This window comes from Rhinolophus sinicus, chromosome 1 (genome assembly GCF_057876585.1).
Source record: "Rhinolophus sinicus isolate RSI-liver-muscle chromosome 1, RSI-T2T, whole genome shotgun sequence".
Lineage (NCBI taxonomy): Eukaryota > Metazoa > Chordata > Mammalia > Chiroptera > Rhinolophidae > Rhinolophus > Rhinolophus sinicus.
The window spans coordinates 25220295-25240897 of NC_142501.1; the positions used below are offsets into that span (position 1 = coordinate 25220295).

The following is a 20603-nucleotide window of genomic DNA, read 5'->3' on the forward strand; positions in this document are numbered from 1 at the left end:
AAAAAGAATGAATTTGGGAGCTTATGCTGAAAGTGCTACGTGAGCTCGGCCTGCTTCTCCCCACTCCTATCTCCACGTGGAGGCACTCCAGTGGGAACACAGACAGTGGGGAAACACCAGGAGGTCTTTCCCAGTCTGAAGTGTCATCTTCCCACCGGCCCACACAGGAAGCACAAAGGCCATCTGTATCTGCAGAGAACGTGGAGGCACGTGCCCATTCCCTCCCACACACACCCTCTTCTCTCTAAGTGAGAGGTTCTGGTTTGCGGGATCATAAAAGGCAAGTCTGACGGGAAAGAGCTGCTAACTAGCTGCCAAACAGGTAGAAACGGGGCTGTGTGGGAAGGACAAGGAGGTGCCACCTTCCGTACTGAGTCTCAGGGACACAGGCACACACAGATTAGGAGGAAGCCATGTGACCACAGAGACTGGGACTCGAGTGATGCAGCCAGAAGCCAAGGACTAGGGCGGGAAGAGGCCAGGGGAGAAGCTCCCCAGAGTCCCTGAGGGAGCCAGGCCCTGCCCACACCTTGATCTTGGCCAAAGGAAACTAAATTTAGTCTTCTGAACACCAAAACTGTGAGAGAATACATTTATGTTGTTGTAAACCACTAAATTTAAGATAATTTGCTACGGTACCCTCAGGAAATGATTACAACATACAAGCTGGTCACATCCCCACCCCTCCCCCATCCCCACCCCTCCCCCACCCCTCGCCCAGCTTCCCGGAAGTAACCCCTTTCCTGTTGCTGTGGTGGTAAGAGCTTGGGGCTTCCCCCTCCTATTTGTACTTTAAACAACCACTTATTAAGAACCTAAAAGGAATGGTTTTATATTGGCAGAATTTCAGACAGGTGGCAGGCGATGATGGCAATATTTGGGGACAAGAAAGAGGGTCTCGGAGTATAAAGTAGAAAAATAGAGTCATGCACTATACCAACTCATTGGACTCATTAGACTGCACCGATTTTTAGAGTTCCAGGCCCGGAACAGTATTAGAGTGAACCAGACTGTAGCCACAGTTGGTTTTCAAGAGGAAAGGGACCCATGGGAACCCTACATTGAACAGCCAAAAGGACCCACAGAGGGAGGCCCAGTTCTCCGCATAATGGAGGACCTGAGACCAGATGTCTTTCTGCCTCTTAATTCCAGAAGTCCCACACCATCCAGAGCACAGCCAGCCTGGGCTGCACTCACCCTCTGCGTTTCCTCAGAGGAGACGTTGCATGAGCTGCTGGGAGAGGATACTCGTTTGCACCGCTGTTCTCCACTGCTCAGGGCCCAGGAGTTGGCAAAGTCGTAGGGGTCTGAGGTCAAAGACCCTGTGGAGAAAAGTTTCGGGAAAATGAAGCCAGTTATTCCTGATGCAGGACTTCTGAGTGAAAACTTTAGCTCTGTCATCACCTCAACCATGAGATTCGTACATAAGCATCGGGACTGGGAGTACCTTTTGTGCAACACTCAGCATAACACAGCAGGGCACAGGCATGGGAGCTCAGCCAATGTTTGGTGAGGGGATGGCTGGATGGATGGGCACAGTGAGGAATATGACATGAAAGACGATAAGGCGCATGCCCATCCCTTCTTGCTTTTCTGTAGCTTTGCATGCCTTTGTTCTTCTGTGTGGAATGTTCTCTTTCCCCTTATTGCCTGACTATCTCCACTCATTTTTCAAGATGCAGTTCCCAAACCACTTCCTCCAGGAAGCCCTTCTGAACTAGCTCTGCTCCCTGTCCCCCACACCAGCCTAGTTGGGTGTGGCCTTCTCTGCGCTCCCTCAAGACCTTGGCCATCCCTCTATCAAAACTCTCCCCTGATACCAAAACCTGGTAAGGACAACACAAAAAAAGAAAACTACAGACAAATATCTCTGATGAATACAGATGCAAAAATCCTAAACAAAATTCTAGCAAATAGAATACAACAATGCATTAAAAAGATTATTCATCACGACCAAGTGGGGTTCATCCCAGGGGCACAAGGATGGTTCAACATCCGCAAATCCATCAGTGTGATACATCACATAAACAAAATAAAGGACAACAATCATATGATTATATCAATTGATGCAGAAAAAGCATTTGACAAGATACAGCATCCATTTATGATTAAAACACTTAATAAAATAGGTATAGAAGGAAAATACCTTAACATAATAAAGGCCATATATGACAAACCCTCAGCTAATCTCATAATTAATGGTGAAAAACTGAAGCCCTTTGCTCTACGTTCAGGAACAAGACAGGGCTGTCCCCTATCACCTCTGCTTTTCAACATAGTGTTGGAAGTCCTTACCAGAGCAATCAGGCAAGAGAAAGAAATAAAAGGCATCCAAATTGGGAATGAAGAAGTTAAATTGTCACTCTTTGCAGATGACATGATGCTATATATAGAAAACCCTAAAGACTCCACCAAAAAGCTATTAGAAACAATCAACGAATACAGTAAAGTTGCCGGCTACAAAATCAACGTACAAAAGTCCATTGCATTCCTATATACTAACAATGAAATCTCAGAAAAAGAAATACAAAAAACAATTCCTTTTGCAATTGCAGCAAAAAGAATAAAATACCTAGGAATAAACTTAACCAAGGATGTGAAGGACCTATATGCTGAAAACTATAAGACATTTTCAAAAGAAATTGAAGAAGACACAAAGAAATGGAAAGACATTCTGTGCTCATGGATTGGAAGAATCAACATAGTTAAAATGGCCATATTACCTAAAGCAATATACAGATTTAATGCAATCTTCATCAAAATTCCAATGGTATTTTTTAAAGAAATAAAACAAAAAATCATCAGATTTGTTTAGAACCACAAAAGACCCAAAATAGCCAAAGGAACCTTAAGAAAAAAGAACAATACTGGAGGTATCACACTCCCTGACTTTAGCTTGTACTACAGGGCTACAATAATCAAAACAGCATGGCATTGGCAGAAAAACAGACACATGGACAGATGGAATAGAATTGAGAACCCAGAAATAAAACCACATAAATATGGACAGATAATTTTTGACAAAGAAGCAAAAAACATACAATGGAGAAAAGACAGCCTCTTCAATAAATGGTGCTGGCAGAATTGGATAGCCACGTGCAAAAGAATGAAACTAGACTGCTATCTGTCACCATGTACCAAAATTCATTCAAAATGGATCAAAGACTTAAGCATAAGACCTGACACAATAAACTGCATAGAAGACAACATAGGTACTAAACTTATGGACCTTGGGTTCAAAGGGCATTTTATGAATTTGACACCAAAGGCAATGGAAGTAAAAGCTAAAATAAATGAATGGGACTATATGAAACTTAAAAGCTTCTGCACATCAAAAGAAACCATCGAAAAATGGGTCATGGGGCTACATGATGTGAGAAGGTGGGCTTGATGCCCCTTTGTGCTGTTGGGACTCTTGAAAGATTGCACCCTCCATGAGAAAGTTGACAAGAAAAAACACTTTGAGAAACATGAAAATTATTTTTTTTAAGTTTGTTTCTTTGGTCTGGGCTCTGGGTAAAAGAGGAAAAGTCTCCTCTGAGAATTTATAGTGGTGAGAAAGTCTTCATGTAGGATTGAGATTCCAACTTATACTTCTTGTGATATTTGGTAACTTCATATTGGAATATTAACATAAAACTCTAAAGGTGAGTTCACAATCCAAAATTATAAAACATAGAAAACAATCAACTTTAAGCAAAATCAGCAGACATAAAAATAGAATGACTAGAGCTCTGAAAAATTAATAAAGTTTTGTATAGAGGTTATAAAACGATTTAAAATTATCATTATGAAGAAGAAATTGAAACTTGATAAAAATACAAGGCGATAAGAAAAAATAGTATTGTTGAAAAAAGCCATATTTTTCTTCAAAATTGCAAATATAGTCAATGAAATAAAAAGAAAATTCAATTGATGGAGTAGACATCATCTATTGATTAGACAGAGTTGAGAGAGAATTAATGAACTAGAAGGCAGATCTAACTAGTGTTGGGTTGATAAGCCAGCTCTCTGATGTATGGGGAAGCAAAGCTCTGACTTGTAGAATTTGCTGGTTTCTGTGGTACAACTATCTGAAGCAACTATCATGTCCAACTTCAAACTACCAACATGACCTTACTGAATGTGAGTTGGAAGAGATGCACATAATTGGTTCTCACCAGTCAGCATGAGGTGCCACACAAAAAGCAACAAAGGATAAAAAGATAGAAAAATGGAAGTAAAGTAAAAGATGGGGGAAAGGAGATAGAATAAAAATGTCCAACAATAGAAGGAGAGAAAATGACTCAAATTGTTCTAAGTCTGATGAAAGATAGGAATCATCAGATTTAGGAATCAAAATAAGCCTCAAGTAAGATAATTAAAATAAAACCCACACCTAGACACAGCACAGTGGAATTTCAGAGACGACTTGTACACAAAGATAAATGACATATTATCTGCAAAGAAATAATAATTAGACTGACAACATATTTCTTAATAGCGGCAATGGAATAGTATCCTCAAAGTACTGCGAGAAATAACTCATGTCCTAGAATTATATACCTAACTAAAGTATCACATAAGAATGCAGGAATGTTTGTTTCAGTTATCACAACCATACCCTGAATGAAGAAACTACTAAAGGATTTTTTTTTTTTTTTTTTTTTTTTTTTAGAAAAATAGAAATTGAACTTAGGGGAATAAAAAGAGTAAGGTGTAAGGAGAAATTATGAGCAAAGAACCTGTTAAACATGAAGGCATATCTAAAGAATCACAGATTGTGTAAAACTATACTAATAATACCAGATTTTGTGGTTATTCAAACAAGGTAGGGGGGTAATGGGGATGGTAGAGAAAGAAGTAGTAATAGTAGAAAGCACAAAATAAGATGGTTAATATAAATTCAAATACATCAACAATACAATTTAAAATAAAATGAATGAAAAAAAGCAAAATTTTACAGTTAAAAAACAGAAAAGAGTAGGTTACATTAAAATAACAATAATATGATATAATTACACATCTATTAAAATTGCTAAAATTAAAAAAATAATAATAACAAGCTGACAATTCCAAATGCTGGCAAAGATTCAGAGCAACTGGAACTCATACACTGCTAGCAGAAATACAAACGCTGCAGCCACTCTGGAAAACAGTTTGGCAGTTTCTTATAAAGTTAAATATACATCCATTAATCTGACTCCTAGACTTTTACCCAGAGAAATTAAAGCATATATCTACACACAACATACACACACCACACATGCACACACAAACACACACACATACACAAACTATACATGAATACCACTTCACACTTACTAGGATAGCAACTATCTGAAACAAAACAGCAACTATCTGAAACAAGTTTGGTGAGGATGTAAAAAATTGGAACCCTTGCTCCCTGTTGGTAGTAATGTAAAATGCCAGAGCCACTGTGGAAAATAGCATGGTGGTCCCTCAAAAAATTAAAAACAGAACTACCATATGATCCAGCAATTCACTTCTGGGTGTATACCCAAAAGAACAAAAAACAAAGTCTTGAAAAGATACTTGTACACCCATGTTCATAGCGGTGCTATTCACTATAGCTAAACATGGAGACTACCCAACTGTCCATCAATGCATGGGTGGATAAGCAAAATGTGGCATATACGTACAATGTATATTCAGCCTTTAAAAGGAAGGAAATTCTGGGGGCAGCCAATTGGCTCAGTTGGTTACAGCGCAGCGCTCATAACACCAAGGTCGCCAGTTCAATTCCCACATGGGCCAGTGAGCTGCGCCCTCTACAACTAGATTGAAAACAATGACTTGACTTGGAGCTGAGCTGCACCCTACACAACTAGATTGCAAAAAAACAACGACTTGACTTGGAGCTGATGGGTCCTGGAAAAACACACTGTTCCCCAATATTCCCCAATAAAAAAATTTTTTAAAGGAGGGAAATTATGACATATGCTATAAGATGGATGAATTGTAAATGAATTCATTATACTAAGTGAAATAAGTCAGTCACAAAAAGATAAATACTACATGACACCACTTATATGGGGTACTTGGAGTAGTCAGAATCATAGACACAAGAAGTAGAATACTGGTTGCAAGGGCAGGGGCAAGGGGAGAATAAGGAGTTGTTGCTTAATGGGTAGAGTTTCAATTACAAGATAAAAAGAGCAATGGAGATAGATAATGGTGATGATTGCCCAGCAATGTGAATGTACTCAATGCCACTGGCCTATACACTGAAAAAATGGATAAGATAGTAAATTTTTATGTTACGTGTACTTTACCACAATAAAAAAAAATGGAGACAAAAAGCTATACATGAATGTTTAGAGTGACTTTATTCATAATTGCCAAAAACTTGAAACAATGAAGTATCACTCAACTAGTGAAAGGACAAATTGTAGCTTTATCCCTCAACAACAAATAAGAACAAACTACTGATACAAGCAACAACACGGATGAATCCCTAGAAGATTATGTTAAATGAAAGAAGCCAGACTTAAAAGGCAAAATACTCTAAGTACTGTATGATTGCATTTATATGAATTTGAGAAAATCAAAACTCTAAGACAGAACAGGAATAAGAACAGAAAAGGTATCAGTGGCTAGCAGGGCTACTAGTGGGGGGGGGGGCGGATTTGACTATAAAGAGGCAAAAGGAACTTTGAGGTCATGAAACTGTTCTATAGTTCGATTGTGATGGTTATATGGCTCTACACTTCTGTGAAAATTCGTAAGACTGTGCACTAAAAGGGTGAATTTTACTGTGTGTAAATCATACCTCAATAAATCTGACTTTTAAAATATAATAATAAAATCCAGCTACATACTGCTTTCATGAGACACATCTGAGCATCTAAAACAAAACCACACAGATAGGTTGGAAGTATAGAAAAAGATATATCAGGCAAAGAAACCAAAAAAGGCAGAGTACCTATATTAATATCACACAGATTTTAAGGCAAAAGGCAGTGTTAAAAATGATTACCCATTACATTAAATGAACAATTCACCAGAAAGATTCAACGTTTCTAAACTCTAATAACAAGTGCTCAAAATATATATGGCAAAACTCAGAATTACATGAAGGAACTGACAAATACACCACCAGTGTAGAAAATTTTAAAGAAGCTCTCTTACTAAAGGGTAAGTGAAGCAGACAAAAAGTGTAGTAAACATATAGATTTGAATAATACAATTAAGAATTTCAACAAGTACATATAGAATCCTGCAGTAATCAGAGAATATATTCTTTTGGAACATACGTACAATGCTGGCAAAAAAGTTCAGGTACTAGATCACAAACAAATCTCCCCAAATTTCTAATTTAATTTAGAAATCAATTTAATTACAAAAGATAACTTTAAAAATTCTAAACATTTGGAAATTTTAAACCATGTTATAGGTTATGAAGGAATTCAAAATGAAAATTGGAAAATTCAAGAACTAAATGAAAATGTTACATATCAAAATTGGTGTTGTGCAGCTAACATGGTATTTAAGGAAAATGTATAGTCTTAAACGTACACATTGAACAATGAAAAGTTTGAAAAATCAGTGCTGGAGAAGACAGAAACAATCTGTTCTCCAGTCCAGTGAAAGGCATAGTCAACTGTTTCTCTACACACTTACCCCTTAATCAGAGGATAGTTGGGTCATAAGGAAAAAGAACTTATATATAAATATGTTCAGCTTTTGCAAGGGAGCGTCACTAATCAAATGTTTATGTAATTGAAATTATCAAAAGAAGATTATAGATTAGTAGTGATTTTCACATTGTCTCTGGTACCTTCTATTGTTTGTAACACACACACACACACACACACACACACACACACACACACACACACTGGCCTTTTGGGGCCGTGTTAAAGACGTCCCTTCACAGATTTTATCCATGAAGTGCTATTGCACGGGTTCAGGTGGGCCTATTCAAACCATCCAGCATTTACCAACCATCTACCACATGTAAGTTGCTATGGGGAATTCAAAGTTGAACCAAGTCAGGTTTGAGGAGTTCCAAGAGCTAGTGTGATGAGAGGTTGAGGCAGCGAGGTGGAATGCCAAGAGGTAAGGTTGGCAGGAGACACTGAGGTGAGGTGAGTGAGGCGGAGGCTAGAGTGCCAGGGGAGGAGCGTAGTGAAGGTTTGTGAGCAGGGAAGTTATAAGCACAACCACGCCTCTAGGAAATGGTACCCCAGAAAAGCTTACCTTCTTGAGTCCTAAAGTCATCTTCAGCAAAGATGTTAAAGTTGCCACACAGCCCACAGGTCTTGTTGAAGTATCTGTCTGACAGGAGGACCTGAAAGTTGCCGCTGCCATCGATCCTAGCCACAAAGCCATAGGCCACACTGGACAGCTTGTAGTACCCAGCTTCCGTTTCTACATAGAGTCCTTTGGAGGCATAGGGCATGGAGACGCTGGAAAAACAAGGATGAGCTCAGGAAGTGGCTTCTCGTATATTTTCTGCTTGTCTCTACCACTCTTCAACCCCAACCCCAGGCTGCAGGTTCAGACTGTGGTGCAAAGGGTCTGACGGCTAAGACCAGCAGTTGGGAGCCCGCTGTCCCCTAGCCCTGCTACTCATTCCCTCTGAGCACATTGATTTCCTCTCTCTGGCCTCCAGTTTCTTCATCTGAAAAATGAGGTAGGTGTGCAATGGTGTCCCAGGGTCCTTTTTAATTTGGACATTTTGGGCTTCTGACTTACCTCTGGTCCCCCTGTAGCACAGTACCATTGACAAACAACTGGATGTCAAAAAATTCCCCCAGATACACAGAGAGGCTCACTCTTTTGCCATTTTGGAAGTTCCCTGAAAAAGAAGAGTCAATGGTGGTGATTATTACCCAGAAAAGTTAATAAATATATTTATAATCATCATCTATAATCTTATCCCAGTGGAAATCTTCCCCCAAAAGGCGTAATAAATGGGCAAAAATCGCCCCAAAATCTCATTTACTCATTCATCTTTCTATTCCTCTAAAAATATTTACTGAGTGCCTTCTGGATATATAGCCCTCTAGTAGTTTCTTATATTTCCCAAAAGAAAAACATAAAAGCATGACCTCTTCCTGATGGGAGTTTACAATCTAAGTGTAAAAATAAGACAAGCATGCAACAATTGAATACATTGTAAGGCAGCAAATAAAAGGAACAAAGTGAGTTATTGGTAACAGGAACTCTAGGATGTGTTGTTTAAAATGTCCTCTTTGGACAGCCCCAATCAGAATCCCTGGTTCCTTTTCTTTTTTTAATGGAAAATCGTGAGTCCCACCTCAGTTTACTGAGTCTAAATCTCTGGGAGAAGTTTAGAGACTCTGTAGGTGAAGTCCCTCACTCAGTGTGGGGCGCTTAATACGGAAGTAATAAATTATCGATGTGACCAGTAGAGATGTTTGGACAGCGAAGCACATGATACAATCGTCTCTGACAACATGACAAAGGTCCAGTTATGACGGACAAACAGAGACACAGGTGGTGGCACTTGATATGAGAGCATAAAAACAGGTAAGATGCATTTTTGCAGCATTATAAAGACTTAATCCCACAGCTAGTCTCTGAGAACTGGGGCTCATGCCGGGCCTGTGGAATTCAAAGATGACTGAGAGGCCATGGAGATGAGGGAGCCAGAGGAACAGGACACAGTCTGATTGCAAGCCTTAGAGACTGAGAAGCTGATGGAAATAGGGAAGGTGAAGGGCAGCCAGTGAGGACAGAGAGATGGAAGAGGACAGATTGGGGGGCACAGTGCCTTGGGGCTCCTGAAGAAATGGGGCATAGGGTCCAGGTGCAAACTTAACCTTGGAAATGAGGAAACGTGCCTTCTCCTTGCAGGGTCAGGGAAAGTGGGCTCCGGTTCCTCAGCAAAAAGAGGAGGCAAGAATATCTGTAGAAATAAGTCCAGGAAACTTGGGAGGTTTGTTGATATGAGGTCCTGCTGCCACGGCTGGGGCCACTGATAAGGAGAGTGAAGGAAGGGGCCACCCCAGTTACAGCCTGGCAGAGATCTGCAAGGAGGAGCCCCCCAACTGAGGCCTCAGCTGGACCAAGGACAGAGACCACCTGGCACGTGCACACGTGCGCACACACACACTCCTGACCAATCAGAATGAGACAGAAAATTGATTTCTTCACAGTGAGATTTCAGTGACAGTCGTCACATGTAAATAATTAGTGCATTCTAAGGAGAGTCTTGAATGATATACTGTTAGCAGTTCAGAGAAAGGTCCAGAGCCCGCAAACCACATTCTACAGAGTTCCAGACCAACACTGTCAGGAGGTAAAGGAGACGCCAGCCAAGGTGAAGGGCTTTCGTCCTGTTTGAGGAGTCATGCCTGCCCTGCATTCTCACTCACAACCGTTTTTGCAGCTAGCACATCTTTAAAAAGTAGAGCCAACTTACTGATAGCAAGAAATTAGCCAAAGAAAAGCAACCACAACTAGGTAGATAGAGTAAAATGTTAACGGTCGAATCTGAGTGGTGGGTATATGGGTGTTTACTGTCCTGTTTTGTCACCTTTGCTGTATGTTTGAAATTTTCCATAATAAAATGTTGAAAACACAAACAAATGGGACAGCCTGGCAACAACCTCCAATTTGCAGTTGCTCCCAGGAGCCTCCCGGGCCTCTGGGCGTTCGCAGTGGACCAAAGACTAAATCTCTTCCCTGGGCCCTGCTGGGGCTGACACTGAACACTACACCTAGCTCTGAGTGAGCCGTCTCCTTCCACCAGCCACCTGCTGAAGGGGAACACAGTGAGCCCAAGAGATTGGAGTCTCCAGGTCCCTAATGACCACAGAACCCGTCTTCTCATTAGTACAATTGTCCATCCCATTCACCCCAGCTTCGTAAAGCAGGTGGACAGGTGGCTGTACCCCAGCTTCCCTGGGTAACTCGACCAGTATGTCGCCTCTGAGACAAAAGCATCTCGCTCCTGCAAACAGGAGAGAACTCTGTGTCCCTCTCCCTGTTGCAGGCTCTCCTTCCCCTTATTAGGGATTCCAGAAGGGCTATGAGTACAAGTCAGCCAGAAGTGTGTGGCTGGAGGGTAGATCGGAAAGGCTTTGGATGCAACCAGAGAGCTTAGGGTGAGCCACTGCCCTGCATCTGTGGATCTACTGCTCTTTAAGTCTTTCAAGGATGTAAAGTCACCTACATAGTTGCTTGTTTGTTCCCCAGAAGACAGGGATAACCAGGTGCATAGGAAAGCCTGTTACTATCACCGTAAGGCTGAAAGGCAGGGCCTTCGAGGCCAGACAAGCCAAGAATTCAGCAGAAGCAGAAAAAAAAGGAGAGAAAAAAAGAATAAAATCCGTGTGCCAGTCTAGGATATTAAATATCTGACTACTAGATATACTAGAAAGAGATAACAAAAAAGGGCAAAATGAAAATATTAAAGAAGCAAGATGAGATTGTTCCTATAATATATCTAAGTTTTTAATTTTTCTATAATAAATAGGAATCTACTAGGGAAGTAGTATATAGTACAATGTAAGAACATAGATTCTAAAGCCACACGACCTGGGTTCAAGTTCCAAATCCGTGCTTACTAGCTGTGTGATCTGGAGCAAGTTGTTTAACCTCTCTGTGTCCCAGTTTATCTATATGTAAAGTACTTAGCACAGTGCCTGACATATGGTGAGTGCTACAGAAATGTTTGCCACTTTAACTATATGCCATAAAATGTCCTAGGCCATGGTAGGAAGCAAACACCAGTATCCAGGAAGCTGTGTGGATCTACTGCTCTTCAAGGCTTTCAAGGATGAAAAGTCACCTGCATCGCTGCTTGCTCATTCCCCAGAAGCCAGGACTAAGCAGGTGCACAGGAAAGCCCAGGGGTTCCTGTCACCGTAAGGCTGAAAGGCAGGGCCTTCAAGGCCAGAGAAGCGAAGAATTCAGCAGAAACAGAAAGTCAAACTAGAGGGAATCAGGAGAACGTGAGCTGGCGCCCTGAGACTCCCACTGTGGGGGTGCATGGAGCTCCCACTTTGTTCAAGTAAATGACGTAGGCAGCCTGGCCGCATAGACTGTGGGACTTGGGTCCACCCAGGTCACTAACTTGGCCATCATCACAGAGCTTGAGTGATGACAGAGATGCGACTCAGACCAGGTGCTGATTTAAGTATTGGCAGGGCTGGTTCTGTGTGGTCCCCAGGAGAGATCAGCATTAGGATGCTGAGGTGGCAGCCTGCGGGGAGCGGGGAGCGCCCGGAGCCCAGTGCTACGTGAGGCAGGGACCCGGAGCGGGAGATGGCGCTGACTGGCCGGGAGAGTTGCCCATCTGGAAGTATGTCCTAGAGAAGGCTTCAACTCAGAAAAACACACTGGGGCAGCATGGAGAATCTTGGAGACCACCTAAACAAGTGGTTGTAAAACTGTCTTGCTCAGAAAGCAAAGTAAAAACACAATTTACTTCATGACCCAGGATACACACACTCACACATTTCACATAGCCTCACTGTATGCCATGCACTCTGCTACTTTCTGATGTCTTCTAGTTTATTCCATTTATTTTTTTAAATGCTGGTTACAACCATTAAATTAAATTGATGGTCTACAGGCTGTGACTCAGTTTGAAAACAACACTGACTTAGACTGGCTCCATTTTACAGACGGAGAAAGTGAGGCCTAAGTTTACAACACGGTTCCTCCACCTCAGCACTTATTGACAGCTGCAGCCAGATACTTCTTTGCTGTGGGGCATCCTGTGCATGGTAGGATATTAGCAGCATCTACCTACCAGATGCCAGTGGTATCCAACCCCAGTTGTGACAACCCAAAATGTCCCAGACACTACCAGATATCCTCTAAGGGAAAATCACCCCACTTGAGAATAGTTGGTTTACACTGTTAACATGCGGCAGAGCCCACACCTGGGTTTTCTGACTCCAATTCCCAATCTCCTTTTGCACCACAAAGCTGCCTTAATAGGGTATGTGAGTGGTCTGGATTCCGTTAACCACTAATGCAGGGGAGAACTCTAGATTAGCCTTCCATTTTATTTGCTTTATTCACTCCCTGCAGAACTCAGCAGGGAATCTGATGATGTGCTTCCATTAGGAAGATAAGCCATTAGAAATTGCCAGTGAGCCCGGGAGAGCGGGGAGTGTGAAGGGGAAACTCCCACACTCCACCAAAATGCACGGTAGTACTTCCTGTCGCTGCTAGGAGAAGATGGGTTGGGTCTTCACCCCAAGAGGCCAGAGTGAACCAGGGATGCTCTCAACGTATGACTGAGGAGCTAAGTGGGGGAGTGAGGCTTTCCTCAAATGTTGGAGAAGAAGCAGCCTAGGAAGCAGGTCGGCAGTTGGAACCAGAGCGGCTCTGAGTGCTTTCTGGAGTGTCAGGGTGTGGAACTTGCTAACGTGTTTATAACAAACTCTTCACATTTCACTCCTATAATTCTGATACAAATGATCACCATCCAGACACTTAGAAACAGCCATCTGGTACGACCACGCCATTTACTGATGTGGAGACTTAGTCTCGGGCTGGGGAAGTGACTCAGCACATTGTTGGTGCTTTATGGCTCGTCCTGGGCTGGCTAAGCACCAGATCCTGCAGCATGGCCTAAAAAGAGCAGTCTCTCCAAGCAGGATTCCTGCAGTTTCTCCCTCCCTGCGCCACCTCCCCATGCTGCTGGCCTTGGCCTGGGACCCTGGAGCTTGTTTGCCCAGGAGGAGCCTGGTCAAGGAAAGGGCCGCCCCCTCACACAAGGTGGTCCTTCAGGCTGAGACATAAACACTTTACTCAGGATGTGTACAAGGTCCACAGACACTCAGAGAGGAATGGGAATTTGCAAGTTGGAAGCAAGAAAACAGGATGTTACTGGAGAACAATGGAGCAGAGGTGTGTGCACGGACAGTCATGCTTGAGGAATGGGTACTGCAGCATTCACCAGCTGGACCCCTTCCCCTGGCCCCAGAGCCCCTGAAGCAGCTGTGCCAGCCCACCCTTCCCGATAATCCTCAGATTCTTCCTTTCATCCCAAGTCCCTCCCCCACCCCATCAGAAAACAGAAAAAGTAACAGCATGATTTGGGGTGGGAATTAAACCAATCTACATTAAAGTGTGATTGATCCATAGCCTGGTTTAGGCCAATTACCTGCCATAAAACTGGCACTTGACAAGAACAGGTTGTTATAAGAATAAGGACCCAGTGAGGGGGTCCCACTGAGATGGTTTGAAACAGAGAGGCCTAACACAGCCCTTCAATTCCTCCTTGGCCAGGAAACCCAGGAAAGGATGGCCCGAGGGGCAGGCCTCCACGCAAACCCACGTGGATATGTTGGGGAAGGGGGTTGATGTTACCCTGACCTTGATAGAAATGCCCCCAAGGGCCCCGCAGCCCCTCATCTTCACCATGTTCCCGTCCAACAAGTGGACATCCTGTGTTACAGAGGCTGCTTTCAATGACTAAGGTTGAGGTAACACTTCACACTTGCAGATACTGCATCTCGCTTGATCCTCACAGTATCTCCATTTTAAAGATGAGGACGCAGAGGCTGAGAGACACTGTGTAACTCCCCTAAGGACACTCGGTGAAGAGGGAGAGAAGAGAGTACTAGTTTTCTGACTCTAGTGCTGGCTCTTTCTTTCCTTCCAAGCTTCTGTTCCTGCTGGGGGCGGAGCTACCAGGTCCTACAGGACAGAAAACTGCCAATCAGCGCATCTGGATGAGCCCAGCGCTGGACAGAGCTGGAGTGGTGCGGCGGAAGCCTCTTGGAGGAGATGAGACAAACAGCACGGTGGCACCAGCATAGCTTTAATTTCCCTCCCTGTGATGGCTATGCTTAAGGGGGAGGGGTCCAGAGTTGGGTTTAAGTAGGGGAGGGGCCTTTTCCAACATGCTGCTTGCCTCCCTGAGCCCAGAATATGAACTCTGTGCCTGGTACTAAGATTTCATTACGTATTGCTTACAAATCCATCTCTAGAGTAAGGAGTCCGCAGTAGAGCCAAGCTAAAACACTGTGGAGTCAAGACAGCAAATCTTCCAAGGCACCCCAGTGTCTCCATAGGGTCCCCTTCCCTGGAAAGCCACAGGGTGGACAGGGTGTCACTATTTCCTTCTTTCAAAACATTCCTCCTGTCACTCCTTACCCTCCATGCCCAATGACACCCCCAGAGCCATCTCAGGTAGGGGGTCTGCACCATCTCCACTATGATTAGATACATACATACATACATACATACATACATACATACATACATACATAGATGGATGACAGATAAAAAAGAAAGAAAAAGAAACGATGTTTTCTCCTTGTGGTGAGAAGTTTTCAGATTTACTTTCTTAGCAACTTCCAAATATACCACACAGCAGTGTTAACATGACACCCAACATGATGTACATTACATCCCCAATACTTATTGATCTTATAACTGAAAGTGTGTACCTTTGACCACTTCATCCAATTCTCCCACTCCACACCTTCTCCCTCTCATAACCACACGTCTGGTCTCTTTTTCCTGTGAGTTATGTGATCCGCTATGGTTGGGTGTTTTTGTTTTTTATGTTTTCTTTTTAGAGTCCGCATGTGAGATGATACAGTATTTCTTTCTCTCTGTCTGCTCTAACTTATTTCTCTAGCACAATGCTCTCAGGCTCCATACATGTTGTTGCAAATGCACCATGATTTTTAAAGTAGAGAAATCCACTTAAAATAAATATTGGGACCATCTGAGATGGGAGGACCTGAGCCTTCAGCTTTCCAGGGAAGGGGGTTGCTTTTTCTCTCCCCAGTGTGGGTGTGTCCATTTCCACCTCACGTCCTAAGGCTGAGGACTCCGCCTTTGCTAGGCTGTGTAACACCCCTCACTCCCACACCAAATCATCTGATTAATTCTTAGAATGGGACTGTCACCAAACCACAGTTTTCCATCACTGCCTCCAGCCACACTCCCAGCCTCAGCAAGTGCCCTCTCTCCTTAGGACAGAGGAAAGTTCCTTTGTCCTGACAAGTCCAGGATCAAAGTCCAGCTCTTCCTTTGATGATCTGTCTGCCCTTGAGAGAATCAGACGAACTCCTTGGGCTGTGGCTCTCCATTTGTGAAACAGAGGTGACTGACTCTGTCCCTACATCTCAGAGCTGCTGTGGTGGTACAGAAATAACACGAGCACAGCACCAGCGCTTTTCCAGGAACACAGGAAGTACTCAACACCAGTTAGATACTCTGAAGTCGACTGAGACCACGTGACAATCCTTCCCTTTTGCTAGGGGTTTTGCCTGTTACCAAGCACCTTCTGGTTCCTCATTGCTTTTGATGCCACAGCTCCCACAGTGTTGCCTGTACCCAGAATAGTGGACACAACCACTAAAGAAGCATGAGGAATCTCTCCATCCCACAAGGCTCCCATGGGGAGGCCCAGGGGAAGCCTGTGTCATGGAAAGGCCATTCCCCACCATGTTCTCTGCAGGAATCTTTAAGATCAAGTACTGTCATAAGAACAGGAAACTTCCTCTACCCCCTCAGGCCCCACATGCCAGGACTGAGCTCCGCTGGCTCCCATCTGCCATCCTCCCTTCAGTGCCCCAGACTCACCTATGAGCGAGAAGGAGTGTTGCTGGCAGTCCCCAGCCAGGAGATAACTGCAGTCTCCCGCAAAGCTGTACATGCTCTCATCAAAGGTGTTGATGAAGTCACCTCCAAAGAGGCTGCAGCGGGCCATCGATGACCTGCCAAGAGTCCCCTCTGCGCATAAGGTCCCTAGAGGGAGAGGCCCACAGGTGAGCACAAGTGGGACCACCAGACCAAACCACTCCAGGCTTCTAGAAATGAGGCTGTGTCTCTTAGAAATTGGGCTATGGGGAAGTACGTTCCTTCCAAAAAGACTAATGCTGCTGCTTTCCACCCGCACATGTGACTCAGGATTCATAGAAACAATGGAGGAACAGTTTTTTCAGGAAATCTGTTTTAATGCCATTTACTTACTGATCTAAAATTTTAAATATGATACGTGCTCATTATAGAAAATTTGGAGAATACAGAACAATACAAAAAAGTTAAAATCATCTGTAACCAACATTCAGCAGTAACTAGAGCTACCATTTTAGTGTTTATCTTTCTGTTCTATTTGACAGCCTATATATAACGGTTGGTGTTCTACAAAATTGTGATCATCCTATGCAAACTACAACCTGTTTCTCAAAACAGCAAGGTGTGATCATCAAATACGGCGAATGCTACTGCCAAGTGCCATCCAACAGAAAGGCGAGGATCTTTAATGCGGGAAGTGGCATGTCAAACCTTAGTAACAGTGTGTGACAAGTTTCAACAGTTTGGTGCAGTCAGTTGAGTGTGAGCTATGATTGAGAGAAGGTGTGTTTTCAAGTGTGCCATAAATCATCCTCCACCATGACAACGCTCCATGTCACACATCGCGTCTGGTACAGCAATTTCTGTCAAATAAAAACATTATGATGTGTCCTCATCCATCTTATTCACCGGATCCGGCACCGTGTGACTTCTGGCTCCTCCCCAAAGTCAAAATGATTCAGGACATCGAGGCAGCCACGACAGTGCAACTAAAGACATGAAAGAGGACTTCCAGAACTGCCTCAGAAAGTGGCAAGAACGATGGGATAGTGTGTTTGAAGCAAGGGGGAATATTTTGAGGGGGACTCATGGCAATGTGTTTTTTAATGTAATAAATTATTTTTATTTAAACATTCACCGTATTGTTTGATTATACCTTGTATTGTAAAGAATTTATCATGCCATTGTGTATGACTTTTAGTGGCTGCATTATATTTCACATTTAAATGTATATAGTATAACCCCCACCCCTATTGTTAGGTTCTTAGCATTTTTGTAAGTTTTCTGATATATAAATATATTGTAATGAGCATCTCTACATTAATCTACTAGTATATCTTGAACAGATTATATTCTAAACAGATCGGCCTGTGTGCCTGATACATAGAATCTATAAAGTGTTAACTCTTACAGGATCATGTTGTAACTCTGAGAGGACTCTTCTGCCACCCTCACACCGTGTGTGTGTGTGTGTGTGTGTGTGTGTGTGTTGGCAGGTGGGGAACCACAGCAGTAAATCTCTAAGTTTTCTTGGTCCCCTGGCACAGGATCCACCTAGTAGGAAGATGCAGAGGGTGCGACCCATGTACATTTTGTCCCAGACTAACCCATGAGTAGCAAGCTGGATGTTGCTGGCCTGAGTTGTATGAGTAGAGACAAACCAAGGCCAGAAAAGGGTCCTTCCTGCCATTCACAGACTCAGAATCTCAGTGACGAAAGGAAGACAGTGCAGTTCAGTGAAAAAGAACTGGCCTGGGACCCAGGAGAACTGACCTCTGATCTTCGCTCTGTGTGACTTTGGAGCATTTCTCCTCTCTGACCCTCAGTCTCTCCATCTGTACTATGGGAGATTCGATCAGATAACCTCTACAACCCCTTCTAAAACTAATCTATCCAAGTCTTGGATTCTTTCCTCCCCATCTTCCAGCCCAACATATATGACTGTTCTGTGTCTCCCTTGTGCTTCTAAATTCCCCAACTGGAGAAGGCATTTTCAGATACCTGCTCCTTGGGGAATACAAATCAGGGGCAGTGGGACTCTGTAAAACCTTCATAAGAGGAATTGACCAGGCAACCAGTGGCTCTGGCAGGGCCAACAGGAGCCTAACACCGGCTGAGCACACAGGTGAGCTCCAGACACACCTGTTTATTTCTAGGAGGGGATTGTTCCCAGTGGTCCTAGGGCAGGAGTGAAGTGTGGGAGCACTTTGTTACCTACCGGGCAAGGTGACGGCCAGAAGCAGCACTCTCACAAGCCTGGCAGGAATCATCTGCAGAGAAGCAGGAGAAATGAGCTGGTGATTACTGCCCACAAAGATGGCTGCCCATATGTGCTACTATCCATGCCTGAAGTGGGAAGAACGTTATTTTTCAAGCAAGAGAGAAGATTGACCCTCATTGGCTCCTATCAGCCTTTGAACATGGAGTACCAGTTATTTTAAAAAAAAAAAAAAAAAAAAAAAATGACCCTGGCCAGGTTCAGGCCCAAGAGTCACTGTTAGTGCCTGTGAGCCAGGACCCCAGGCACCCTTCTCCAAGAAGCAGTCCCAGAGCCACGGCAGAGGAGGAGGGCTCTGCCTTCCCCTCTGTGATCGCAGGCCAGGCTGACCTCTCCCATTTCCCTGCACACCTGCAGAAGCTAAGAGATGATGCATATTTTCCTGCCTCTTCATCCTTCCACACTTGATAGCAAACTAGGGAGTAAGAACTTTCTCATGCTTTTGTTCCACCCCAGGCACCAGACTTGGAGAATGCTCAGGAACCACGTGCTGGTCTGCCAATCACACTGTCCCATGAGCACCTTGCTCGTCGCCATCCCAGCACCTAGCGCAGTGCCCAGAAGATGCTCAGACAGTGCTCACTGAGTTGATCTGATAAAGGCACAGGAGCCCAGCCGCCCTGGTCCCAGGCAAATATCCACACTGAGTATCCCACCAGAGAGGGACAATTGACCTTGCCTGGCAGAGTACAACCCCACATCCCTTAGAGCCCCTTCCAGATCTGTTTCCTCTGGAAAAGGTTGCTAAATTAAGTGCAGAACCTGTCATCGGACATTTACTGGGGGTGACTCCTTTCCCACTCAATGCCCCCGCCCCCCAATCTGTTATATATCTATGGAAGGAACTCTTTCATGTCAGTTATGGCTGTGCCTTGGTCTCAAATCAGGTAGCCTCTCCTACAGCTTCCCTGCACACAGATACACGAGGCTGCTCCCAAAAAGTACCAGAGATGAAGGCAAAGCTCATTCCAGTCTCATCTGGTCAAGTAGGAAACACAGTAACACCCAGGCACGAGCAGAAGCAGCCACAGGACCCCCCAGAGGCAAGTGAAGGAGGGGACCTGAGGATGGTCCCTGGCTTTGAATCACTCTCCAAACAAAGCCCTTCTAGTCCAGGGAGCGAGAACCCCAGCTGCTCAGAGGGTGGGATCAGCCCTGATCTTCATCCCACAACGGAGCCAGCCCTCCTCCCAGAAGGCCATACCTTCCCCTGCAGATGGGGCCGCAGGTATCTCCGAGGTCCCTTGGGAAACAGCTGCATGGCAGTGCCGCCAGGCCTAGGCCATGCTCCCCGGCAGCGGCGGACGGTATGGCTGGATAGAGCTGCTGCTCTGCCCTGGCTTGCTGCTGAGTGACCCAGGGGCTGCGCACAGCCAGGCAGATAAGGCCCAAGCGGTGACGTCCACCAACACCTCCCGCCCCTTTCCCACCACAATAGCTGTGAGCTGCCACAGCAGGGGACTGGCCTCCTCTTAATGACCAAGGGGAAACAATGACCGGAAATGGTATTAGAAATACCTCCAAGCCGATAAGGCTTTGAACAGTTTGGTGGGAGACCTCTTGGCAGCTGCCATAAGGAGCTGCCTTGCCCTCCCCATGCCCCCGTCACCTGCTCCCTGATCCTCATACAGACAGGAAAACCAGGCAGACCGACCCAGGCCAGGCAGGAATACAGACCAGATCCGGCTTGCAAGGCCAGATTCCAGGGAAGTTTGGAAAAATACCTCAACCTGAGCCAATTTAGCCACCATGTTTGGAGGAAAGAGAGAACTACTGCTTCCTGTCCATGCTAGGTATG

The 20603-nt window shown here is 44.3% G+C and overlaps 1 protein-coding gene across 1 annotated transcript in view; it reads right to left on the reverse strand.

The window, feature by feature from the left end:
- VWF (von Willebrand factor) overlaps positions 1-20243 on the reverse strand; it is a 131562-nt gene extending 111319 nt beyond the window's left edge. Inside the window, exons 1-6 of the mRNA XM_019754370.3 lie at positions 20010-20243; positions 18746-18797; positions 16534-16698; positions 8701-8803; positions 8203-8411; positions 1198-1322 (exon numbers count right to left, since the gene is read on the reverse strand). Coding sequence (XP_019609929.3) covers positions 1198-1322; positions 8203-8411; positions 8701-8803; positions 16534-16698; positions 18746-18797; positions 20010-20066 — 711 coding nt within the window. The 5' untranslated portion in view covers positions 20067-20243. The remainder of the gene's footprint in view (positions 1-1197; positions 1323-8202; positions 8412-8700; positions 8804-16533; positions 16699-18745; positions 18798-20009) is intronic.
- Positions 20244-20603: the final 360 nt, after the last annotated feature.